Source organism: Sapajus apella, unplaced genomic scaffold (assembly GCF_009761245.1).
Source record: "Sapajus apella isolate SASKATOON/1434 unplaced genomic scaffold, GSC_monkey_1.0 scaffold13, whole genome shotgun sequence".
Taxonomy (NCBI): domain Eukaryota; kingdom Metazoa; phylum Chordata; class Mammalia; order Primates; family Cebidae; genus Sapajus; species Sapajus apella.
Window position 1 is genome coordinate 36,254,489 of NW_022436953.1, and position 27,411 is coordinate 36,281,899.

Below are 27,411 nucleotides of genomic sequence, written 5' to 3' on the forward strand. Positions count from 1 at the left end.
TGTGTAAGACCTATACAATGAAAATTATAACACATTGCTGAGAGATATGAATGAAGAGAGACACGCATTATGGATTGGCAGATTCAGTACTCTTGTTTGATTGTTTTGTTTTTTTGAGATGGAGTCTCACTCTGTTGCCCAGGCTAGAGTGCAACCTCTGCCTCGTGTGTTCAAGCAATCCTCCCTGCCTCAGCCTCCTGAGTGGCTGGGATTACAGGCGTCAGCGACTGCACGTGGCCTCAGTACTCTCGCTTAACATGTCAGTTCTTCCATCTATGTATCCAACACAATCTCTTTTAAAATTTCAGCAGGCCTATTCATAGAAATTGATAAGGTGATTGAAAAGCTTATATGCAAATGCAAAGAAATGATTAGCCAAAGCTATTTATTTATTTAGAGACAAGGTCTTGCTCTGTTGCCCAAGCTGGAGTGCAGTGGAACAATCATGGTTCACTGCAGCCTTCAAGGGACCCTCCTGACTCAGCCTCCTGAGTAGGTAGGACTGTAGGCATGCACCACTAGGTGAGGTCAATTTTCTTATTTTTGTAGAGATGAGGTCTCACTATGTTACTCAGGTTGGTCTTCGAACTCCTAGGTTCAAGTGATCCTCCCACCTCTGCCTCCCAAAGTGCTGAAATTACAGATCTGAGCCACCTTGTCTGGCCCCAGAACAAATTCAAAAAACATAAATAACAACATTGGTGGAATTGCATTACCTGACTTCAAGACACTGTAAAACTATAGTATGATATTGTGGTATTGGTGAAAGTGTAGAACTACAGGCTGGGTGTAGTGGCTCACGCCTGTAATCCTAGACTTCGGGAGGCTGAGGCAGGCAGATCATGTGGTCAGGAGTTGGAGACCAGCCTGGCCAACATGATGAAACCCCGTTTCTATTAAAAACACAAAAATTAGCTGGGCATGGTGGCACATGCCTGTAATCCCAGCTACTCAGGAGGCTAAGGCAGAAGAATCACTTGAATTTGGGAGGTGGAGGTTGCAGAAAGCCAAAATTGTGCCACTGTACTCCAGCCTGGGAGACAGAGCAAGACACCATCTCAAAACAAAATGAAACAGTATAGACCTATAAATCAACAGAACATAGAGTCCAGAAGTAGATTCACACATATTGGGTAAATTATTACTTTTTTTTACAAGGGTGTCAGAGTAATCCATGGGAAATTTTTTTTTTTTTTTTTTTTTTTTTTTTTTTTTTTTTTTTTTGAGACAGAGAGTCTTGTTCTGTCACCCAGGCTGGAGTGCAGTGGTGCAATCTTGGTTCACTGCAACCTTCGCCTCCTGGGTTTAAGTGATTCTCCTGACTCTGCCTCCCCAGTAGCTGGGATTACAGGCGCGTGCCACCACACCCAGCTATAATTTTTGTATTTTTAGTACAGATGAGGTTTCACCACGTTGACCAGGCTGCTTTCAAACTCCTAACCTCAAGTGATCCACCTGACTTGACCTCCCAGAGTGCTAGTATTACAGGCATGAGCCACCATGACCAGCCAGGAAAATAAGTATTTTCAACAAATAATACTGGAAAAACTGGATATCTGTATTAATATGGTTTGTATCCGTCCCCACCAAATCTCATGTCAAACTGTAATCACCAGTGTTGGAGGTGGGCCTGGTGGGAGGTGACTGGATCATGGGAGTGGATCCTTCATAAATGGTGTGGCATTCTCTTGGTGCTGTTCTCACAAGACCTGGTTATTGAAAGGCGTGTGGCACCTCCCCACCTCGCTGTCTTGCTCTTGCTCTGGCCATGTGGTATGTGCCTGCTTCCCCTTCGCCTTCCACCATGATTGTAAATTTTCTGAGCCTCCTCAGAAGCAGAAGCCTCTATGCTTCCCATACAGCCTGCAGAACTGTGAGCCAATTAAACCTCTTTTCTTAAAAAAAAAAAGACTCCATCAAAAAACTACTAGAATGGATAAATAATTGCATTGAGGGAATTGCTTTGTACCTGTTTATGGAGGTACACAAAATATAATATTTGCTATAATAAATATAATAAATATAATATATATTATAATACATATAATAGTGTTATATTTCATAGATCTGTACACCAAAGGAAAAGAAGTCTATTTTACATACAATGATTTTGAAAAATAAAAGAACAAAAAATAATATGGAGACTTCTGTTTAATGATGGTGGATGTGTGTCATTTTTACTATATTCTCCTCTTTTGAAACTAGCAAAGAATAACAATGGAACAACAAAAAAAGAAAATTCCCAAATTAGTGCAGCAGGGAAATTGCCATGAGTGCCCTCACATCCTGAATCTTAGCTTTGAACAACTTGTCTGCAGCAAACAAAGAGAATGCAGAGACCCCAGATATGGCTTCTGAGCCCTCTGGTAGGTCACAGATTTCTCCAAATTCAAGTCAAACCCAACAGTGCATGATTAAAACAGTGAGCAGCCGATGCAAGGAAGTGTCTGAGAAGGTGCTCCCGCCATGGTCATGAGGACACACGTGTCAGCTCCCGCACTGCTCCAAAGAGGATGAGAGATGCTTCCAAAGAGGAAGCAGAGCTGCACAGACCTGAAGGAAGGCAGGGCCACTCCACCCACCCCAGCTGCAAAGGCCACTCTTCCCAGCCCAGCCTGGATCAGGAGAGGGTTCTGGGAGGTTCCTTGCACAGAAATAACTGCCACCATGTTTAAGAATTAGAGCAGTCAATGTTGAAGCATTTCCGTTCTTCACAAATTGATCTATAGATTCAGTGCAGTTCCAGTCATTTCAGCAGTTTTTAGTAGAAATGGACAAGATGACTTTAAAGTGTAGGTAGAAATGCAAAGGGTCAAGAATATCCCCTTGGAGAGGAACAAAGTTGGACGAGTTACACTATCAGATATCAAGACTAATTTTTAAATGGTTCTAAATAAGACAGTGTGGGATTGGTGCAAGAAGGCATAAATAAACCTATGGAGCCACACAAAGTCCTGACTCACACATGTGTAGAACCTTGACTTACCACTTGTGCTTATCTTATATTATAGCAATTTCACTTTTAGATATATAAACAACAGAAATAAGCAACACGTGTGCATTAAAAGGCAGGAACTGAAATGCTTATGATAGCATTATTTGCAATAGCAGAAAAGTAGAAAAAAATAGTATCATTTGGGGTACATGCTATACTCATGAAGTGGAATAATATATAGCAGTGAAAAAGAATGAACTACTTCTACAAGTAACAATATGTGTGAATCACACAAACATGAAGTCAAGTAAAAGGATTAAGACACAAATACTGCATACTGTGTGATTCAATGAATGTTACATAAAGTCTAAAAGTTGCCAGGACTATTCTGTGGTGTTAAAAGTTAGGATAAACTCCCCTAAGAGTGGGGGAGGAGTTGGTGACAGAAAGTGATGTTTTTCTGAGGGTGGGCAATGTTTTATTTCTACTCTGAAAGCCCATCAGCATGGCCACACTCATGTTGTGATAAACCATCAGGCTATACACTTAGCATGCATTTCCTTATGCATTTGGTAGTATTGACATTACAACAGCTGCAATATTTATAGTTAAATGTACTAAACAGGACACAAAGAGGTAGTAGCCAATTACAAAAGGCATAATTTATGAAGATAATGTAACAGCCACAAATTTCTATATACCAAACAACATGAAACTAAATGTTTGAACTGAGATCTACTAGAAATAAAAAAAAAAAGAATTAGACAAAAATTCTATGTCAGTGGTAACCTTCAAAACACAATTTCAGGATTGGACAAATTCAGTGCAAAAAGCACATACGGAAAAAACTAAATAATGTAATCATTAAACTTACTTTTTAAACATAAGATAGACGTTTTATTTGTGTGTTCATGTCCCAATTACAAAAATCAATTTTGTACTTGGGAACAAACTAAATCTTACCAAATTATAAAAAGCAAACACTGTGCAGTCCCCATTCTTTGATCATAAGTCAACAAAGTTAGAAATAGTTAAAAGGTAACTCCTCCAATCCTCATTAACTGGAAATTGAAACCAAGTTATTAAAAAAATAAGAACTTTTGAAACTGATAAACACTGGTGATGTCCTCATACCTACTATCAGAAGTGCCTTATTGCCAGCTTTTCACATTTTGCTGTTCATCATCATTTAACGATGAACAGCAAAATGTTTTGCAGATTGATCTAACTCTCGCAACATATTATCATTCGATTTCATTCAAGGTTATTCCCTGGCATGCACTTGAGAATTCTGGGCTTTGTAGGAGTTGTTTCTGGGCATATATTAACCTGCAAAATATATGACACAGAAGATTGTCCTTGTAAATAGAGTTTTAAGCTAAAAAAATACAGACTATGAAGTGTTAGATAGAACTCTATTTCCGAGGCTATGTTATACAACTGACATATTTTCTGCATATGAAACTTCCAAACAAGATAGATATATTAACAGCACCACAACTTTCACATCTTTTAAATTGGGTAGCGGGAATAAATTGGGTAATGAGAGTCCCACAACTTTGTTCTTTTTCAGAATCGTTTTGACTGTTCTAGTTCCTTTGCCTTTCCATGTAAATTTTAGAATTATTTGATCAATATCTGATTGCCGAGATACTGATTGGAATAGCATTGAATTTATAGATAAAACTGGAGACAACTGATACATTAACAAGAATCTTTTCCAACCTATGAACGTGACATACCCCACATATATTTTATTAAATTAATATCTAAGCCAAAGGTCCAATGGAAACTACCCAAAGAAAGGCCAGGGGCAAGATAATAAAGGCAGAAATCATGAAATACAAAATAATGAGAAAATGGAAAGGAGCACAATCAATAATTGCTCTTTGAAAAAGATTAATAAAGTAAATGAACTGCTTCTGAGCACAACTAAACAGTGGGGTGAAAAAGGAACATGACCTAAATACAACAAGCTTGTAAAGATAAGACAAGACTAAAACAAATTTGTGTCAAATTGAAAGATGACAAGAAATCACAGATTCCTAGGAAAAACATAGTTTTTACAATTAATTCAAGAAGTATAAAGCCTGACCACTATACTTCTCTTAAACACACTGAATTATTAATTCTAAATGTTTTCACAAATAAAATATCATATGGTTTCAAAAGTGAGTTCTTCTAAACCTATTAGATCATTTCAAACTTACATAAACTGTTCAAAAGGATCAAATACGAATGAAGATCATCAAATCATTCTATGGAGCCTGTACAATTTTGATACTCAAAGCCCAGAAAGACAGAAAACTATGGGCCAGCCTCATACTGAGCATAGATGCAGAAATCCAAAACAGCCTGTGAGCAAACCAAAGGCAACTGCCAGTGAGCCCTTTCTCTGGGTGCAAATCTGTCCATACATTAAAAAGACAAAGTATCAAGACCAAACTGTGTTTATTCCAGGGTCCCAACAATGGTTCAACATTAGAGAATATCTAAATTTATTCACCACTTTAACAAATTAAAGGGGAAAATCATCTGATCATTTCAAAAGAAGCATTTAGTACAATTCAATATCAGTCATTAACTTAAAATTTCTTAGTAGACTAGAAATAAAAGGGACTTTTCTTAAACTCACAAAGGATATCTATCAAAACCCCACAACAAACATCATTCACAAAGGAGCAAGGGCTACTGGGCATCCTCTTACAGAACTTCTGACATATTTCCTGTTAAAATAAAAATCAAGGCAACAATGGACTGAGGATCTGTTTGTTCAATTATACAAGAAAAAGAAATTAAAGGAATAAGATTTGAAAGATGTAAAGCAAAACTCTCATTGGTTACAGATGATAGGATGGCCTACTAAGAAACCACAAAAGACTCTGCACAGAAATTACTGGAAATAAGAGAGTTTAGAAAGGAGGCTGCCTGTAGGATCAATAGACAAAATTCTTTTTTTTTTTGAGACGGAGTTTCACTCATGTTACCCAGGCTGGAGTGCAATGGCGCGATCTCGGCTCACCGCAACCTCCGCCTCCTGGGTTCAGGCAATTCTCTTGCCTCAGCCTCCTGAGTAGCTGGGATTACAGGCATGCGCCACCACGCCCAGCTAATGTTTTGTATTTTTAGTAGAGACGGGGTTTCACCATGTTGACCAGGATGGTCTCGATCTCTTGACCTCGTGATCCACCCGCCTCGGCCTCCCAAAGTGCTGGGATTACAGGCGTGAGCCACCGCGCCCGGCAAATAGACAAAATTCATTTGCATTGCTGTATGCTAGCAGTAAATAGTTGGAAAATGTAATTTATCAAGAACTCTGCTTAAAAAATTCAAAGTTACCTAAGAGTAAATCTAACAAAAATGTGTCCAATTTATATGCAGAAAATTATATAATTTATTGAAAACATTTAAAAATGGCCTGAATAAATGGAAACAGATTTCCACGTCATGGAAATGAAGAATAGGTATTTTAAAGATATTTAATTCACAGAGTTTATGTTATTCCAATCAAAATCCCAAAAGACTTCTTGAGGAAATTTAACTGAGTCTTAAAATTTGTATGGAAGAACAAAGACCCAATGCACTCTTGAAATAAGAAATGGTGGTGGGACTTGCACTATTTGATATGAATACTATCATAAAGCTATAATAATTAAAATGCTGTGGCATTGGACCAGGGAGAGACAGGCCTCTGATGCATCCCCTGTGTAAGAACTTTGTCTTGTGCTGGAAGAAGAATTGGGGATCAGAGACAGGATCCCGGAACAATTCATACCTATATGGGAAAACAAACTTCCATAGTCCTTACTATGCAAAAACATAAATTCTACATATATTTAGGGCATAAATGTGAACAGTAAAACCTTATAGGCCAAGCGTGGTGGCTCACTTCTGTAATTTGGGAGGCTGAGGCAGGTGGATCATGAGGTCAGGAGTTCAAGACCATCCTGGCCAAGATAGTGAAAGCTCATCTCTACTAAAAAAACAAAAAACAAAACAAAAAAAAATTATCCAGGCACGGTGGCAGGAGGCTGTAATACCAGCTACTTGGGAGGCTGAGGCAGGAGAATCATTTGAACCAGTGCAGCAGAGCCTGCAGTGAGCTGAGATTGAGCCACTGCACTCCAGCCTGGGTGGCAGAATGAGACGCCATCTCAAAAAACAAACAAAAAATCACTTCATAAATGTTATCTTTCTAATCTTTCTGGCTAATAAAGTTTTAATTTATTTTATTCTATTTTGAGACATGATGTCACTACAACACCCAGGCTGGAAGAAGGGATTTTTTTAAAACCCAAAAAGCACTAATCCAAAAATGAAAGACTGATAACTTGAGAACATATGTTCATAAAAAAGCAATGCCATAGATAATGTAGAACAGTAACCTGAAGAGTGGGAAAAGTTACTGCAACACACAGAACGGAGTAAGGACGAGAATAAAGCATTCCTACAAACAAACCCCAAGGGAAGAGGAGAGCAATATACTTAAAATACATGAGTAGGCATTTCAGAGGAGAGTATGTATAACTCTGACAAGAGAGAGAAAGTTTCTCTAATTTATAATCAGGGAATGCAAAATGGGACCACAAATAAGAAAATATTAAGAAAATTTTTGGCCAGGCGCGGTGGCTCAAGCCTGTAATCCCAGCACTTTGGGAGGCCGGGGCAGGTGGATCACGAGGTCAAGAGATCGAGACCATCCTGGTCAACATGGTGAAACCCCGTCTCTACTAAAAATACAAAAAATTAGCTGGGCATGGTGGTGCGTGCCTGTAATCCCAGCTACTCAGGAGGCTGAGGCAGGAGAATTGCCTGAACCCAGGAGGCGGAGGTTGCGGTGAGCCGAGATCGCGCCATTGCACTCCAGCCTGGGTAACATGAGTGAAACTCCGTCTCAAAAAAAAAAAAAAAAAAAAAAAAGAAAATTTTTAGTACCTACTGTTGAGAATAACAGGACCACTTGGACACCACTGTAAGCATGTACATCGTCAAATACTTGGAAAACAATCTGGTTCCACATATATTAGGTTGCCCAGGTACACACCTGGCCTACAGATATTCTTACACAGCGCTCCAGGAAGCATGTGTAAAAATGTCCCTAGTTTGCAACAGCAGAACCTTGGGAATAATCTGACAGGATAGTGGTTAAGCAAAGTGTGACATACTCATAGCTGTGAAGTCACAACGTCGATGAACTTTGCGCAGCACGTATGCAGCAACACCTCACAACGTGGTAATGATAAACGATGAGCAGCAATCTCAAGCCTCAGGGAATATGAATTTTATGAAATCTCCTTTAAAAATACAAAAATAAGAAAGTTAAATGATATAAAAAACAAAATCGGTCGGGCGCTGTGGCTGACGCCTGTAATCCCAGCACTTTGGGAGGCCGAGGTGGGCGGATCACCTGAGGTCGGGAGTTCGAGACCAGCCTGACCAGCATGGAAAAACCTCGTCTGTACTAAAAATGCAGAAAAGTAGCCGGGCGTGGTGGCGGTGCCTGAAATCCCAGCTACTCGGGAGGCTGAGGCAGGAGAATCGCTCGAACCTGGGAGACGGAGGTTGCAGTGAGCCGAGATCGCTCCATTGCACCGCAGCCTCGGCAACGAGAGAGAAACTCCGTCTCAGAAAAAGAAAAGAAAATCACAGGGAACATTCAAAGCAAAATGCAGGTCAGCGGCCACCCCCAGAGGGAGGCGCTGGGATGCGGGCGCGTCTGTAAACGCACCTGGAATGAGCTGCTGTTTGGGGCTGGGAGCGGGCGGTGTCCACGTCACCACTGGGTCACCCGCAGGCCCCGCGTGTTTTCCCGCGGCCGCTCTCTGGCGCCCCCTGGTGGGCGGGCCCGGGCGTGCGGGGTCCCCGGACCTCAGGGAGCCGCAGCCCGCGGACCCCGGAGGCGCCTCCCCGGCCGGGCTGCGCTTCGCGGCGGGACGCGGCGTCGTTGGCTCCGGAGCCGCCACTGCCCGTCAGCGTCCGGCGGCGCCGGGCTCGGGCGGAGGCTTCGATCCTGCAGCGGCCCGGCCCGCCCTTTGGACCCGGCGAGCCTGTGTTCGCTGCCCCTGCGTGACGTGGAAACGTGTTCGGCTTTTGACGAGGTCATTGTCTCGTGAAGCGCGGCGCCGGCCTTTGGATCCCGGCCTGGCGCCTGTCTGCCCCGCGGTCCCGGGATCCGCGCTCGGACGGTCCTGCGGCGCTGCTGAGATGCGCCCTGCTTCCTGCTGGCCAGTGTGGACGGAGGGGAGGCCAGCTCGCGGTCAGCCCGAAAACGTTTTGCCACGTGATCTGCCACTGAAGGGAACTGGCTATGGAGGGAGGTCAAGTGGCCCAGGGAGGTCGCGTTCCAGGTCTGCCCCCTCGTGTGGCTCACCCTCTCCTCGTCCAACTGGGTCCTGAGGTGGAAGCTCTTGTGTGTCTAGGGGCAGGAATCCGAGGAAGACAAGATAATGGTACAGGAGCAACAGGCAAAGGGACTGGTACAACACAGGCTTGAAGGCAAATGATCACTCCATAGGTGGCTGTCAATATGAATGCCCGAGATAAAAATTAATTTATAAAACAGAAAGTATATTTGAACAAATTTAAAACTAATATTCTAAAACTAAAATTCCCGAGATTTGAGGTAGATTGTATATTCAAGAGAAGTAGAGAAGGAAAGTGTGCTAAAGGTCTCTTCTTGTTCAGATCAGAAGACACTGACAAATTCTTCAAGTGTATTAAAAAAACTATAAGTCTATATGTACTTTCAGATTCAGGGGTAACCACTGGTAGAATAACAACAGGGGATCAAGATTCCAAATCATCAAACGAAAAAAAGAAAAAAAAATGATCATTTTAAACATAGAGAAAGGAAACACACACACACACACAAACACACACATATGCATGCACACGCCCATACGCACATACCCACACATGCACACCTGCACACACATGGACACACACATGCACACACATACATCATGACTGCCAAATTTAGTGATCATGATAAATATGACTGTTTAATTCTCCTATTAAAAGGAAAAACTTTCTGTTTGTGTCAAACCTATAGAATGTTTACAGGACACCTATCAAGAACAAAATGACATTAAGATACTTTAAATACTATGATGAACAAAGATAGACCAGGGAAATACTACAAAAAGCAAACACATGTAGCCACAATTATCAGAGGGGACAAAAAGATGTTTATATAACAGTAAAAGGTACAATTAGAAGATTGTCAATTTAATGTATATTGAAAATAACTGAGTAGATTTTTAAAATAAAGAATAATTTAATAAAACATGGTTATAGTGGGAGGAATCAAAGCATCTTACCTAGAGATGACAAGATCATATATATTTTTTTCTAAAGGCAACTTTTAAATTAAAAACAATTGATGGGCAAAGTCTTTTAGAAAACATTCTCTAAATTCCAAAGGCTATACAGGAAAAGTCTGAAAATTTTAACTGTATAAAAATCTAATTTTCTACATGGGAAATCAAACAAGAGACTGGGAGTAACTTTCAAACCATGAAACATAAAAACAACTACTATTTATTTGATAGACAGAGTCCTTAAAATCTGAGAGGAAATATGTAAAATGCCAATATGAAAAGAGAAGGAATTGTTTCATTAAAAAAAACAAGTAAATAATCAATAGATGAAAAGATGCTTTCCTTCTTTTTTAACCAGAGAAATGCAAAGTAAAGTAATGACATATGAATTTTCAGTTATCAGTGGTTGACAGTATCCAATGTTGGAAAAGATATGTAGCAATTGGCATTCCCATACTACTGTGGGGGGGGGTGGTTTAAAGTGTTTCGACCTTCTGAGGAAGCAATTTTATCTCTCTGTTAACATCTTAGGTCCACATATCCAGTGATCTAACCATCCCACTCCCACAAAACTGACTTACAGAGATACATGCATGTCTGAACAAAAATGCATCCATAGGGTACCATTGTGGCACCTTTTGTAACATAAATAATTGGGGAAACCATTTGAATTTTTTGTCAACTCAAAATAGACAAATTGTGAACTATTCATAAAATGTAGTATGCACTGTATGTTTATACAAATTGTTTTAAAGTTTGGAAGAATACACAGAATACTTTTAACCAGGCTATAGTACATGCTATTATTAGTAATCAAATCCCACTCCTAATTCCCTTAATCTTTTAACACATTCACGTAAAGTCTTTCCACTTTCCAGCCTCTCTTGCACATAGGAGTGGTGACATTCTAGCCAAAAATTTAAAAAATCTCAGATTTTCTTAAAGTTTCTTGGAAAGCTCTTATTTTCTTGACGAATAGGGTAGACAAAAGAAGCACTTCCAGAATGGCAGGATAAGAAGCTCTGAAAATCTGTTTCACCAGAATGGCAATGTGAATACCAACAAAATTATTGAAAAAATGTGAATGGAGCCTTAGAGACCTGTGGGACATAATCAAGAGTATCTACACAGGCACAGTGGGAATCTCAGAAAGAGAGAAAATAGGGGGACAAAAATACTATTTGAAGAAATAATGGCTCAAAATTCCCCAAATTTGATGAAAAAGATTCATCTACATATCCAAAACCTTAACCAACTCAAAAAAGAATAAATGAAAGGAGAGCCACATCTGCACACACCATAGTCAATCAAAGGGAAAGAGGGGGTCCTGGAAACAGCAATAGTGAGATGAGGTATTAGGTAAGTCAGCCCTCAAGAAAATAACAGCTCCTGTTCACCAGAAGCCATGGGGCCAGCAGTCAGCGAGATGACAGAGTAAGGGCACTGAAGGAAAACAGCCAACCAAGAATTCTGTATCCAGAAAATACACTTCCAAAAAGAATGAAGTATTACAGCTCTTTTAGAATTTGTCTAGCACATTTTCTGGTACCCTCCCACATTCATTAATTAATTAAAATTTAAAATATATCTTAGCCTTTTGGCTGAGATCAAATGTCAAAAAGAAAGAGAAAATAAGACATTCTCAGATAAAACTGAAAGAATTCGTAAGCCTGTCATAAGAAACACTAAAGGAAGTCTCTTGGGCCAAAATAAAAGAATACTAGTAAGTCAAATCCACATTATATACAGAATTAAAGTAAGTGCAAAAGAAGTATTTTAGTAGGTATAAAATAAAAACTACAAATAATAAAAAGAGAATTAGCAGAGGATTTTTCCTTCTTAATGGGGTTTAAAATATGGAAGCTGCCTTTGTAGGGTAAATTTGGGACCCTCAGTTTTCACTTCATCCACTTCTGTGTTGTTTGCATTTGTTAAAAGGAGATATTTTACTTTCCCGATCAAAATTATCTTTCTAATCTTTATAAACAATTATTCAATTCCAATAAATCTTCTCTATATTGCTTTACTAGTGAGTTCTATCAAAATTTCAAAGCACAGACAATTCCCCTACAATATAAAGTATTCCCAGGCACACAGAAGACGGGAGTTTTGCAATGGTTTCTAGAATAGTGCAATTTTTATGCAAGAACCTAATATAACACAAAAGCTATAGCCCAATTTTATTTGCAGGTATAGATGCGAAATTACCAAAAATACTATTAACAAGTTGAATCCTTAGGGCGTTAAAAGAGTATCACTCCATGAAAGAGTTGGTTGTGATGTGGAACTATGAAGTACTTTTATGATAAAATGTAAAAGTATATGGTGCTTTTATGGTACAGTGTGAGACAGTGTTTTTATCTAGCCTCACACTAGCAGGTCTAAGGAGAAAAATCATAGAATTGTTTCAATCAAAAAGACATTTCATTAACCCAACTCTCATCCCTGATAAACACTGTTAGTTATCTAGAGAAAGAAGAAAATTGTCCCAATACGTTTACCTCTTTGCCACACCCAGCCAACAGCAGATGTGATGAAAGCCTGAAGAGCTCCCTGCCACAGGCTCTCTGTCTTCCTGATTGTCTAACCTTGTCCTGGAAGGTCCTGCCAATGGGATAGATGCCAAACAAATAAAAGCCCTGGCTTCTGAAAAGAAGTACACAGAAATGTCATTATTTTCAAACGACATATGTTCCTGTATTTAAAATCTGATGTTGGTTGGGCATCTAACAATATTATGGCCAGAGGACTCAGACCATAGCTGCATCCCTGTGAGGCACAGACAGTCCAGGGCACGTGGGCCCTGCCCTGCCCAGGATGTGCACACTAAGGTAAGCTGCACAGACAATGCTCTCCTCAGCCCAGGGGAGCCAGGGGCCCGCTCTGCTTCCCCACTCTGATGCTTCCTGTTCTCATCCCACCAAAGCCAAGGCTTCAATTCTAGTCTGCCAGGAGCAGACTCTGGCCTTCTTGAGCACTAGGAAAAGGAACCAGTAACCAGGGAAATTTGTGGACCCCAATGGGTGTCCGTCCCCGCCAGGCCTGGCTGGGTCCACAACAGGAGGACAGCGTGCAGGGGTTTGGACACTCAGCTTCTGCCCCAGGAATTGTCCCTGCCACCTCACACTGGCCACTGGAAAGGAAAGACAGGAGGTGGGGGCGTGCTAACCCACCCACCCAGGCGGTCGAATCTACATTGTCAGTTCTTACCTTGAGGGGTGAAAAAAGTGGAGGGAGGCAAAGGCCCCTGAAGCTTCTGCCAGAGGCCAATGCCCCTTCTTGGTTTAGGAGAGGTGCAGTGTTAAGCGCAGCACAGCCAGTGACTTGCTTATGTGGCTAATAAACTGTCAAGAGAAAAACTGGGTTAGAATGCCACAGATAGTATGTAGTCTCATTTTTATATAAATGAAAGTGGAGAATGGCATAACTGAAAGTCCACAAGTAATTTGGTTGGACTGTAAGTGACTTTTATTTTCTTCATTTCTTATCGTATTTTCTATTATACGTAAAGATTCATTGCTAATATAAAAGGATAAAATTGCAACCTGTGAATTAAGAACTTCCATATATTGCCAGTTAGAAGACAGAATGAAAACATTCTCTTCATTCTAACCATGCACACAGAAAAGCTCCAGAAAATACCTATAGACTACCTTAACAGAAGGTGGGAGAGGGCCTGCGTGAAGAAAGTAATTAAAACATGAAAGAAGCAGCTAGTAAATGTGGGGCTCCACTGTGCCCCTGGATCAGCAAAGATATGTTTAAAATTGTCTTCCAGATTTAACCTAATGTAAAACAAATCCAATAAAACCCTAATGTAATTTTTTAAAGAATTTGAATTTAAAATCTTTCCAAATAATATTTTTTCTTAATTTTCTACAGCAAGAATATGTAACTTTTTTTTTTTTAAATAATCAGAGATTAACTTTCTCTTCCTTTTTTTTTTTTTCTTCCATGGAATTTTCCAGTTAATTTGACAAAGTGAAATAGAATTCAGATGTTGAATTTTCCTTCTGGCCCCATTCATGTGGCAGGTGGTGATTCAGGTACTACTGGGGGCTGCTTCTGGGTCTGGAAGCAGGAAAGAGGGAGCAGGCCAGCAGACCCCGCCGTGCTGGGGTCGAAGCCAGGAGGCTGGGAGAATGCTCAGATCAAGACCAGCCAGACCTCCAGCCCCCAACCCTGCTCTTCCTAGAGAGGGAACATGCCACTTTCTGTATATGCTGAACTCGGAGCTCTGGAGACAGGGAGGGTGGAGGAAAGACAGCAGAGGTGAGGCTGGGAGACGGGATTTCAGTGGGTCTCTTCCCCCTTCCTGGTCTCAGAACATCCACCCCAGCGGGACAGCAGAGGGGTGTCTGAGTGTTTGACTTCCAGACAAACCTCCTCATCAGACATCAAGAGGCTGCTGCACCAGGAGGGCTGGTACCCTGCCTAGAGGTGGTCAGCATGTGGTTGGTGTTGCATTACATAGGCCCTACTCCAAACAAATTCATGGCAATGTGGCTGGAGTTCCCCTTTGTCCAACCAGTGCCAAAGGTCAGGACAGTTCCTCACTCCACATTCACCCCCAGCCCAGGGACACAGGCTGGCCACCTGTTCCTGGATGTGTTTGCCAGCACAGCACCAGGTGTCAGTAACCCGGGTGCTGACATGGCCCAGCTCCAACCTCACCAGGTCACGGGATGGAACCTCGGGGGGCCACTACTGAGGGAATCAGCCTTTGAAATGATGACCAACAGCGGGTAATAATAAACTAATAATTTGGGGTAGACGAGAAGGAAGATGGCATTGGTTGGTGGGTCACCCTCCTTCTCAAAACACAGTATAAAAAGCCCTGCGTTTCTGCGGGATTGTCCTCCCAGGCTGGCAGCCGGCTTCCAGCGGCACCATGTCTGCCCTTGGCATCACTGTGGCCCTGCTGGTGTGGGCGGCCATTCTCCTGCTGGTATCCATCTGGAGGCAGGTGCACAGCAGCTGGAATCTGCCCCCAGGCCCTTTCCCACTTCCCATCGTCGGGAATCACTTCCACTTGGAATTGAAGAATATCCCCAAGTCCTTCACCCAGGTAAGAGAAATATTGTTGATTTTAGGGAGAATAACTCAGAAATTGGATCTGATATGTGTGCATTCAACTCATTTGCAGACAAACTGTGGTTGTTCAATACCAGCCTGCTAAGGATTAACTGAATTGATAGCATCCTGGAGTGACACTCAAAACGTGTTGCTCAGCCGGAGCCCTGAGCCCGCATGGCAGGCTCTGGAGCCCCCCACCACCCCCGTGCCTGTGCCTCGTCTCGGGGCTGATGATGCGGAGGCCGGCGAGGCCGGGCAGCTGCGACACCAGGATAACCGCGCTCACGGCCGGATGCGCACTGGCTGGGCGTCAGCCCGCGTTTGCCGAAGCACGAGTTGAAACGTGAAGTGTTGGGCCGGTGCGTGTGGCACCAATATCTGCCGCCTACGACAGTCGTGAACACTGAATGGGCTTACAAACCTAAAAATTAAATGAGCTGATAACGCCGCCAGCGCAGAGCCGGCGCTGGGTGTTCGCGCGTTGGAGTGTGCGCTCTGAGCGGCGCGGGCTGGCGCCGGGTCCCGAAACTTGACTCTGGAAGCAAGCGACGGGGTGGTGGGTGGGCGAGCCTTAGGGAAGGGACTTGAGGACCCAGAGACCGTGGAGTTGACCGAGTCCAGGCTGGTGCGGAGCGGAACGGCTAGGGCTGCGTGGGCGGCCCGGTGCGCAGGTGTGCCAGTCCCGCGCGCCCCGCAGACGCAGCAGCCCTTTGTGGGGAAGGTAACCCCCACATTGGGCTGGACAAAGGCTGCCTTTCCCCACGCGCCCCCCGGTTCTCTGGAGCAATGGCAATGGCCGCGCGGCAGGGGCGTGACTTCCAGCCGCGCCGCGGGCCTCACCTGCAGCCTCTGTCTCCGCAGCTGGCCGAGCGCTTCGGGCCGGTGTTCACGCTGTACCTGGGCCAGCGGCGCGTGGTGGTGATGCACGGCTACAAGGCCGTGAGGGAAGCGCTGCTGGACTACAAGAGCGAGTTCTCGGGCCGAGGCGAAATCCCCGCGTTCCAGGCGCACAAGGACAGGGGTGAGTCCGCGTCCCTGGCACGGGGGGGGGGGGGCGCACAACACGCCCCGGGACAGTTAACAGGCGCCAGCCACGTCGGCGCCGGCCAAATGCTAAAGTCACCGCAATATGACAGTAATGGCATCCGAAGGATGATTCGGGCGATGGCCCGGCGCGCTGCCTGCTGCGCGAGGTGCCCTGAGTCGCCACCGAGTCGTTTACAGGGATCCGCGGCGGGGCTGCTTCTGAGCCTGAGGCGCCTTCCCCACCCCCACCGTCCCGCCTCCTGGCCCAAAGGCTCCTTCGGGGAGCGCGTCCCTCCTCTTCCACGGCCTGGGCACAGGTGGCTTCTGCCACCAAGGTCCCCTCACCCACGCTGAGGCGTCAGAAGCTGCGGACACTGCTCGCTTCGGGGCTTTGCTCAGCTGCAGCTGGTGACCTCCAGAGAGGGGGCCTCTGCTGTCCCGCTGGGGTGGATGTTCTGAAGACCGCGAAGGGGGAAGAGACCCACTGAAACCCCGTCTCCCAGCCTCACCTCTGCTGTCTTTCCTCCACCCTCCCTGTCTCCAGAGCTCCGAGTTCAGCATATACAGAAAGCGGCGTGTTCCCTCTCTAGGGAGAGCAGGGCTGGGGGCTGGAGGTCCGGCTGGTCTTGATCTGAGCACTCTCCCAGCCTCCTGGCTTCAGACCCCAGCACGGCGGGGTCCGCTGGCCTGCCCCCTCTTTCCTGCTTCCGGACCCGGCCTGCTGCTTCTTTCTCCTCCCTCCCTCCCTCCCTGCCCTGCAGGGGCTTTCGAAGTAGATTAGAAACCAACAGTGTCCCACATGGAAGCCTCTAGTTCTTCGAGTCAACTTTGACGACGAGGCCCCAGAAAGCCTTTGCCATGCTGTGTGGAATTTTTAAATCCGAGAGCTGGTGTTCGCGCCCTATTTGTCCAGTCTACGTTTCTAGGTTATATTGTGTCACAATTAGTGTCATTTGCTTTTCCTTCTTTTATATTGTGGGGTTTTACTTCTCTGGAGTTGCCAAAAACAAAATTAACCATCTCAGTCCTTGTCGCTAACACAGGAAAAGCATTACTGGGGGAGGGCCCGGTACTGCGGTTGAGCTCAGTTCTGTTCCCGGAGCCCTTATCTGCCACCCACAGATCCAAGGCAGAGTCCAAGGCAGCAGGGCGGGGCGCGGAACGTGCATCTCCACAGCTCGGGCTCAAGGGGACATTGCTGCCTCTGCCTGGGGGCTCTAAAGTTTCATTTTTATATGACCCACAGGGCCCAGACTGACGGAAAATTAGCAGAGCCCTGGGCATGGGCTGCACCTGGCCCTTGTGGGACGATGATGCAAATATTCCTTATTGGCATAACACTGAGCACAGGCTGTGTGACAGTGTGCGGGAGGAACTGCACACATCCTTTCAGAAAAAGTCCATAAAACGGAGAAAACACGGTTCCCAACCTAGATTTTTAACTTGTCGAACAGCTGTCTAAATGGGTCATCTCGGCTACCCTCCACTCAACATGACCACTTCTGCCCCTCCACCACCACCACCACCAGCACCCCCCACCCACCCCCATCTCCTCAGTCTTGGCAGGCCTTCCTCCTACTATTCAGGATGAAATGAAACCCTCAGTCCAGCCTGTACCCCTGCCCCGCCCACCTCATCTCATCTGCCCCCCTCTCAGGCCGGCCAACCTTGCTTCTGGAACAGGTGAGCATGGGTTCCGAAGGCACTTTCTGAGTGTCCTGCAGGTGCCTCCCAAGAGTGGTCAGTGGTCAGTCAGCTAATGAAGCTGTGTAGGATATGACCCTTGTTTACTGCAGAATGGCCAGAGCTGGCAGGATGTCTGAAATGCAGGAGGTGCCCGAAATGTGTTTACTGAGGAAATGATGATGGACAAGAGGAACACAGAGAGCAATGCGGAGAGGGCAAGGGGCCCCTGAGGGGTAAGGGGGGGTGTGGCTGGGAGTGTGTAGAGGAAGAGGGATAATTTCAAGGTTCCCATCTGGGAGAAAATAAAAAGGTTTATAGCTAGCTGAGAGAAAGATGGGAATATGTGAACGTTCTTAAAGAATAAAACATTTAGATGTGTTGATTCCAAATGTGCTCCTACTCCCAGAAGGGTCCAGACAGGGCAGGGCCAGGCCTCGACAGCTCAGAAGGGACAGCTCTTGGGTTTCCCAGCTCTGATGCTTTGCACAGTCAGGGGCCTGTGTGACCTGCCACATTTTAGTGAAGAAACTTGCTGTGGAGCTGGAGAGCTGCAGGTTGAGGCGTGTGTGGTATGAGGGTTAAAAACCTGTGAGAACAGAATGGCTGGCTTTTCAAAAATTTTGTTGGTAGACAGGAAAGATGTGGGAGGTGTTCTTGGAGTGGCCATATGTGGTTTTATTTAACATGGGGAAGACTCAGCAGAAAGGAAAAAGAAACAAGGTAAGTGGACAGCATGAAGAAGAGCACCCAGGAGAGGTTAAATGTGATTTAAAAACCACAGTGCAGACTGTGAGGACCCCAGAAAGGCTTCTGCCAAAACCTGACCAGCAAGTGCCGGCAGCTCCCCTGCCGCCTCTGTCACTTCTTTACACACCTGCAAACCTGCTCTGCTCTCCAAGGCCCTCTCTAGCCCATTTCTCCCCAAAATGGGCCTTCAGAATAACCCTCTGCTGGCCCCTCTGCCTTAGGAATTATTTTCAATAATGGGCCCACCTGGAAGGACATCCGGCGGTTTTCCCTGACCACCCTCCGGAACTATGGGATGGGGAAACAAGGCAACGAGAACCGGATCCAGAGGGAGGCTCACTTCCTGGTGGAGGCACTCAGGAAGACCCAGGGTGTGTATCTGCTGCCCAGCAGGGCCCAGTCCTCATGCAGGCCAGGGGCACCGGGAGCCCCGGCCGGGACCCCTGGACCGCATCTGAACCACAGGGACCTACGGACAAGGAGAGGGTCTCATGAGTCCCCAGACACTGTGTTTACAACTCTAGTTTCCAGACACACAGTTCAGGGAGCAGGTGTAGCCATTAAGCACGTGACTTGTATCCTAAATACTGTCGCAAAGCGAAGAAGACCCAAACAGATTCAGATATTTGCTATCTTTTATAAAGTGCCAGTGTTCAGGGTGCCTTCTCACAGGCCTGGGTGAGCCCCAGCAGGTGACTGAGTGGGTGGAGGAGCCCCTGGGTCTCCTTGCACCCATCCCCTGACGGCCTGGCTGCCTGTTTTGCAGGCCAGCCTTTCGACCCCACCTTCCTCATCGGCTGTGCACCCTGCAACGTCATAGCTGACATCCTCTTCCACAAGCGTTTCGACTACGATGATGAGAAGTTTCTGAGGTTGATGCATTTGTTTAATGAGAACTTCTACCTGCTCAGTACTCCCTGGCTCCAGGTGAAGCCACGTTCCTTTGTCATCAATCGTCAATTGTATACTTTACATTAGAAAAAGAAGGAAAATTCAAGTTATATGTGATAGGGCTGCAAAAGCCAGACAACATAGCTTCAAGGAGAGCCCAAATATTCTTCCCAGAGACATCTCTGGGGTCCTATGCACCCCTTTGGTAACCTTAGGATACGTATCGACCTATGTGTGCACATTTGCACCACAGAATGTGCACTGCTGAGGAGAATGGTGCCCAAGAAGGACACTGTTGACCCAAAGTATTCCAAATCAACAATTATTTCAGCCACAAATTCAGGTCTGGAGAAAGTTGTTGGTCCAACATACACAATTATGTTGCATCCGGAAAAAAACAGTAAAATATTTTTCTCTCTCTAGCTTTACAATAATTTTTCCAGCTATCTACACTACTTGCCTGGAAGCCATAGAAAAGTCATAAGAAATGTGGCTGAAATAAAAGAGTATGTGTCTGAAAGGGTGAAGGAGCACCATCAATCCCTGGACCTCAGCTGGCCCCGGGACCTCACCGACTGCCTGCTGGTGGAAATGGAAAAGGTAGGCTCGGCCCTCCCATGAGGCGGGCTCTCCGGGGTGGGCAGGGAGCGTGCGTTTTGGATCTACAGTGTGACCTGCACTTGCTGGCGTGCATGCCTCCGGCCACAGCACGCTCTCAGTTTCACACACACACTCTTGGCTTCATCATGACCATTGGCACAAGTCAGCTGCCTGGCTGCCAAGCTGGCCTAGTGGTTTGGGTAGCGTGGGTGGGCCCCTTAGCCCCCTCCAGGCCCTGCTGCCCAACCCGTTCTAGTCCACAGACTTTGAGAATTGCATCTTGTCTGAGGAGAAGCCCCCAGCATTCCTTGTGGGCATGTACTCCCCATCTGTGCACAGCTTCAGGACTTCCAGGCCTCCCCAGCTTCATTCACCTGCAGCCCTCAGGATCCCCTGCCCCCTGCCCAGCATGGCGAAGCTTCTTGTCCCCTTGTCTTGTCCTTTTGTGGCTCAAGAACATGTGGATCCACACTGATTTCCGGGGGCTGCCTGGGCATCTCCTCCAGCAGTTTGGCCTCTCACGGCAGCAGACATTAGCCCTGCAGCAGGAGGGGTTAGCCGGAGCTCCTGCCTGAGGTGTGACCAAGGTCAGAGGCATCTCACCTCTTCCAGGATGGCCTGTGTGCTGTTGAGGAAAACAGAGCCCCATCCTGCCTTCAGCAGATTTCCTGAGGCCTCAGTTTCCCTGGCTGTGAGATGGAGATGACCCTGTCTCTCACAGCTCCAAGTCACAGTTCCACTGGGGGGACCTCTTGGACACTGTCTCCTTTGTACCTGTGGACCTGGGAGGTGGCTGGTTCTGTGCTGAAGGGAGACAAGCAGCTCCTTCTCCTCCTGTCTGTCTCTGGCATCACAGGAAAAGCCCAGTGCAGAACCCTTGTACACAATGGACGGTATCACTGTGACCGTGGCCGACCTGTTCTTCGCGGGGACAGAGACCACCAGCACCACTCTGAGATACGGGCTCCTGATTCTCATGAAATACCCTGAGATCGAAGGTATGCAAGTGACCGGCAGGACACTGACAGGTCCGGGGTCAGATGGATGGGTGGATGGTTGGATGGGTGGGTGGGTGGATGGGAGAGTGGATGGCTAGATGGATGGGTGGGTGGGTGGGTGGATGAATGGATGGATGGGTGGGTGGGTGGTGTGTAGGCAGATAGATGGATAAAAGGGTGATTGACTAGATGGGTGGATGTCCAATTGGCCAGGAGCCAATTCCTTAAATTTGTCCCATTCATATCTTGGCAGAGAAGCTCCATGAAGAAATTGACAGGGTGATTGGGCCAAGCCGAGTCCCTGCCGTCAAGGACAGGTTGGAGATGCCCTACATGGACGCTGTGGTGCATGAGATTCAGCGGTTCATCAACCTCGTGCCCTCCAACCTGCCCCATGAAGCAACCCGAGACACCATTTTCAGAGGATACCTCATCCCCAAGGTCAAGCATGAACCTGGAGCACACAGCATGAACACCATCCTATCCGCTCATTGCCTTCCTGCCAGGGAGCAGGATGGGGGCCCAAAGACCCTTCCCCTTGGCAGGGGGCACTGAATGGAGGATCTGGCCCCCACTCCCCCCCTGTGGAGTGCTGCTTTCGCAGCAGTGCTCACATTGGTCTGGTGACCAGACAGGTGGAGGAAATCTGCAAAAGTACCTCAGGGGACAGTCCCTGGGACTCATGAATTCTGATACCGGGAACAAACAATCACAACCAGCCCTGGAGTTAATCTTGTGATTTCGTCTTCATTTAGACCTGACCCCTGACCGCTTTCTATCTAGTCCTTCCCTGAGCAACTCCCTCGGCTGGAAACACGCCACCGTGTATCACACATGCTCACAGCAGCATTCTTCACTGGGGGCTTCCAGATGAAGGCCCACATTTTGTTAACGTGACTCACTGAGACAGTCTGTTTCTTCTAGGGCACAGTCATAATTCCAAATCTGGACTCCGTTTTGTATGACAACCAAGAATTTCCTGATCCAGAAAAGTTTAAGCCAGAACACTTCCTGAGTGAAAATGGGAAGTTCAAGTACAGTGACTATTTCAAGCCATTTTCCGCAGGTGAGAAAGACCAGAGGCAGCACATTCCCTTGAGGAGCAGCCCACACGCCTCGCCTCCACTCCACGTGTGCTCTGCCCTCATCCCAGGCCTGCACTGACACCCGAACCCCCTGTGCCCTGTGTCTATTGACAACGAGACCCACGTGTGCTCTTCCCTATTCAGAGAACGTCCATAACATCTTCTAGCAGCAATCCTGAGAATGAAGTGTCATGGGTGGACTTTTTTCCCAAAAACTAGACATTTCACACCATTCATTGCTAAATTCTGTTTCTATTTTAACAAGACTTAGTGAAAAGATCTCAAAACCATATTACCCAATTCTTCCTAATTTTAAATCAGAGCTGCTAAACAAAATCTAAACTTTGGTTACCTAGAATCATCACAGGAAGCATCAAAGCCTTCCTGGGATGTGACTCAGTGACTCTCTTTGAGGCATTTGTCCTTCCCAGGGCCTCATCTTAGGGATTGCTGTGAGAGAAGATCACACAATCAACTCTATACTTTTAACACCCAATGCTGGAGCCCCAGCTTCGAACAGGGCCCGACTTCCCTCCCGTAGGCATCACTGGTGAACCCCGGGGGTGCCTTCTTTACTGGGCAGAGACGGTCTTCCCAACTTAACATAGGCTCTTGCAGTTGAGCTCTGGATAACTGAAGTTGTATGAAGGCTGGTCTCTAAATAAGTCAATGTCGCTGGTATTCTTCCACTTGAGTGCATTTTGTGCTTCTTTTCATAGGCAGAGGGGGTGGGCCCTGCCTCGTGATGCCATTCGCCTGCAGCCTCCCCTCCCGCTTCCGCCAGCCTCTCTGCTAACAGTGTCGCGTCTCTGAAACTCCCTCAGTGTCTCATCAGTACCATTGTTACTTCCAGGAAAACGGGTGTGTGCTGGAGAAGGCCTGGCTCGCATGGAGTTGTTTCTGTTGTTGTCTGCCATTTTGCAGCATTTTAATTTGAAGTCTCTTGTGAACCCAAAGGATATCGACCTCAGGCCCATAAAGATTGGGTTTGGCCGCATTCCACCACATTACAAACTCTGTGTCATTCCCCGCTCATGAGTGTGAGGAGGACACACTCATTCCTGAGCCCCCCACTTTCAAGCAAGTTTTCAAATTGTTTGAGGTCAGGATTCCTTAAACCTATTCCTTTCTTTGCATATGAATATTTCAAAATAAACATTTTCCTGGAATATAAACAAATCATCACATGATTATTTTACCTGTACATTAAGTCATGGAATATCTTATTTGTTGAAGTGATTCTCACAGAGAAAGGTTTTTATTTGCTTGCTTTTTTGAGATGGAGTTTCGCTCTTATTGCCCAGCCCAGAGTGCAGTGGCTCGATCTTGGCTCACTGCAATCTCCGCCTCCTGGGTTCAAATGATTCTACTGCCTCAGCCTCCCGAGTAGCTGGAATTATAGGCGCATGCCACTACGCTCGGCTAATTTTTTGTATTTTTAGTAGAGATGGGGTTTCACCATGTTGGTCAGGCTGGTTTGGAACCCCTGATCTCAGGTGATCCACCCACCTCAGCCTCCCAAAGTGCTGGGATTACAGGCCTGAGCCAATGTGCCTGGCCACAGAGAGGTTTTAAATATAACCTTCATATTATTGAGAAGCTCTTAAATCTAGGATCACATCACTCCAGTGTCAGAAACATATTGAGGTGGGGAATTTGTATTAGTCAGTTTTCTCTGCAGGGGCAGAACCAATAGGACAGATGTATACATGCTGGAGTTTATTAGGAGAATTGACTCACACTGTCACAAGGTGAAGTCACACAACAGGCTGTCTGCAAGCTGAGGAGTGGACAAGCCAGTATGAATACCAAAACCTCAGAGGTAGGGAAGCCGATAGGGTAGCCTTCAGTCTGTGGCCGAAGGTCCAAGAGTGGTGTAAGCCCAAGAGTCCAAAAGCTGAAGAACTTGGAGTCTGAGGTTTGAGGGCAGGAAGCGTCCAGCTGGGAGAAAGACAAAGGCCAGGAGACTCAGCACGTCTGCTCTTCCAGCTTCTCCTGCCTGCTTTATTCTGGCCCCACTGGCAGCTGATTAGATGATGCCTACCCAGACTGAGAGTGGGTCTGTCTCTCCCCGTCCACTGACTCAAGTGCTAATCTCCTTTGGCCACACCCTCACAGATACACCCAGGAATAACACTTTGCGTCCTTCAGTTCGATCAAGTTGACACTCAGTATTAACATCACAGAATTGCGTGAGTGCAAGGGCGAATTTCCCTTCTTACTCTGTTATCTCAGCACGGGCTTCAAATGGGAACATTGGTAGGTGCTGACCCTTAACACTTACAGGATATTACTTTGTTAAGGTATAAAAGCCTCTAGTTAAAGGCTCTCATATGACTTTAAATGAGATAAAAGTTTAATTCCGAAATCCACAAAACTCAATTAATTAAACCCTGTTACAATAATCTCAGTGGAATCTTTCTAATCTCAAATTGGTTCCCTAACTGACCACATTCTGTTCTTTGAAGTATATAGCTACACAAGTACTTTGCTTTGCCTGTATTTGGAATATCTTCCCCAAACCTAAATGTGAGAATTTAACTGCTTCCTTTGTATAAGAATTGTTTCCTGTGTTTTTCTTTGTACACTAAACTTCCTGAGGCCAGGGTCACATTTTCTCTTAAACTCCAAGGATGGAATAAAGGGTTGGTGCACTGCAGATTTACAATGAATGCAATTTTATTCTGAAAAAAAAGTAAAAATTTTAAAAAAGTGCAACACAAGTTGAACTTTAAAAATTTGAAATAAGAAAAAAGAAGGAAATAAAAAATACAAAAAGAAACAGAAAAAAATGAAAAGTGTCCAAAGCCCACCACTCATAGGCCACTCCCATGCAGTGCCTGCCCTCTGATATTTAGGTTTGCAGATGACATAATTGTCATTGTTTCAAAAATGAAATCATTCTACACATGCTACTTAATTTCTTTATTCTTTTAGCAACGATTGCCCATGGCATTAGCTTTTTTTCTGTAATGTTTTAAACTTTTTTATTGTAAATTATTTCACATATGAAGACAAGTATAAGATAAATATAACAAACACCTGTGTACCTACCATCTAGCTTTATCAAATTTTGATATTCGCCAGATTTATATCAGATTTTCTGAGGAAACAAATTATTACAAATATAGGTAGAGACCCTTTATGTCAATGCCGACCAGGAGAGCACAAGCTTGCTTCTCCCATGCTGATTTTTCATTGACAAACCTCGAAGCTTTGGGCCATTTTCCAAGTAGGAGCATTATGCTAGTATTTTACTTGCATTTCCCTGATGGGTAGTGCCGTTGAACACGTCTCCATGTGTTTATCGGTCTTGGAGCTTTTATGTTGTGTGAGTTACCTCTTCAAATCTTGGTCTGTAATTAGTATTGAGTTCTTTATCATTGTGAATTTGCAGGAGATTATTATAAATTATGGATACTAATCCTCTATTGTCATGTATATAGAATTATAATCTCTTTACCTTATCCGTGGCTTATATTTTAATGGCACTTACAATTTTATTTAACCAAAACATTCCATTTTAATGTAGCGAATGACTTTGTTTGGTGCTCAGCTTTAGGCATTTTCTCTATCTTTGCATAATTAAAACACCCTCCTGTACTTTCTTTTGTTTTTAGTCTTTCCTCATCACGTTTAGGTGTTAATATTATATGGTGTGAGGTGGTGTGTTAGATTTCTTAAATAGCCACAAATTCTCTTTCAACGCTGCTGACCCTTCAGCCTGGTCTGGCCACTCTGTCTGCTCCCTGAGCTGTTGGCCAGCCTCCCTGGCAGCTCCTGGACTTAGGCCATGCCTTTGCCAAGCTCCTGTCTCCATCTGGAGCTTCCCATAGAAGACCCCTGCCACAAAGACTTACTGCAAAGGAGCTCAATGCAAAGGAAATGGGAAAGCAGCATCCCCTTCTCAGGACCCCCAGACCTCTCAAAATAAGGAAAGCTCTGTGGGTCCATGCTCTGCCGCCTGCTATGTATTTAATTTTTAGACATGAGACTTCCTCCTCATTTTATTTCCTGTCTTTTAAAATTTAATGTATATATTTAAGGTATACAACATGATAGGACATGTAGTAAAATAACTACTAAAAGCAACAAGGAGACGCATGGTGCCAGTTGACCCGTGTTTTCCATAATCAAGCAACGGTCTTGTCTCCTAGAAGTGTGAGCGGGAGGGAGGAGTGTGGGCTGACTTCATGCTGGCCAGTGACCCTGGCGCCCTGAGAGAGGAGGGGAGGCCGTCGGGGGGACCATTGCTTTCTTCAGATCCCTTCCCATCATTTCGTCTGTTAAAATGAGGGTGTGTTATTTACAAAGCTTGAGAAAGAACAGAAAAAAGGCATTCTTTTCTCATGTGAAACATTGGCTTGAATATCCTGACATCCAATCTGTTAAACTGATACATGATTTAGGGAAACATATCCAGTAAGTTAATGTGTTCATTCTGTTATTTTGGAAATTGACCACATCAATTGAGAGCTCTCAGGAATCCCAAAGATGCTTCATCTAAGATAAATATTCCAGTAGAAAACTTGGCAACTAATAGTTTAAAAATAAATATGAAGAGCTAATAAAACCAAAAATATTAACATTGTTGATAACCAAAAAAAGAAGCCAATTAAAACAAGGCAGTAGCCAGTCATGGGCTGAGTGCGAGTACCTTCCCTGCTGAGGAAAGAGCTGCTGCCCAGGGCTGGGGTGGGAGGAGCCTGAGGGGGAAGATCCAGGGGTGGGAGGTTTGGGACATGTACTTCCCTGTCCAAGGGGAGAGGCATTGAACTGGACACCCCCAGGAGTCCAAAGTGAAGCTGACGTCAGCCTACGGCCCCGAATTTCATGGAGATCATCCAAACACAGAGAACAACCGAAGTTCAAGTACGGCTGCAGTTTGTGACCTGGCCGTGGTGTGGTGGGAAGTGCTGGGGAAGCCAAGAACCAGCCAGGAAGAGGAGAGGCCAGAGAAGCCCTGAGCCACAGGGCACGTTCAGGAGTGGGGCTGAGTGCTGAGTGCAAGGAGGTCACAGGATACACAGGACAGGCAGGTAAGGTCC

General features: G+C 45.3%; 1 protein-coding gene, 1 long non-coding RNA gene and 1 pseudogene across 3 annotated transcripts; 2 read left to right on the forward strand and 1 right to left on the reverse strand.

Moving 5' to 3' along the window:
• Positions 1-11,757: 11,757 nt before the first annotated feature.
• On the forward strand, positions 11,758-11,793 carry LOC116554247 (annotated as a pseudogene).
• A 68-nt stretch (positions 11,794-11,861) lies between these two features.
• LOC116554206 lies at positions 11,862-16,243 on the reverse strand. The gene is made up of 3 exons (XR_004270103.1): positions 16,171-16,243; positions 13,465-13,598; positions 11,862-12,858 (listed from the first exon to the last, which is right to left on the reverse strand). It is a non-coding gene; the product is annotated as an uncharacterized LOC116554206 (long non-coding RNA).
• Positions 15,102-23,539, forward strand: LOC116554204 (cytochrome P450 2E1). 2 transcript variants are annotated; one of them, XM_032282090.1, is made up of 10 exons: positions 15,102-15,322; positions 16,192-16,351; positions 19,011-19,160; positions 19,556-19,716; positions 20,104-20,280; positions 20,537-20,692; positions 21,137-21,278; positions 21,532-21,719; positions 22,203-22,344; positions 23,217-23,539. In XM_032282090.1, exons 1-10 carry the CDS (start codon positions 15,146-15,148, stop codon positions 23,399-23,401), a joined length of 1,638 nt encoding a protein of 545 aa, XP_032137981.1. In that variant the 5' UTR covers positions 15,102-15,145; the 3' UTR covers positions 23,402-23,539. The 2 variants fall into 2 exon arrangements, with proteins under 2 accessions (XP_032137981.1, XP_032137982.1); XM_032282091.1 differs by lacking the exon at positions 20,537-20,692.
• The last annotated feature ends 3,872 nt before the right edge of the window (positions 23,540-27,411 follow it).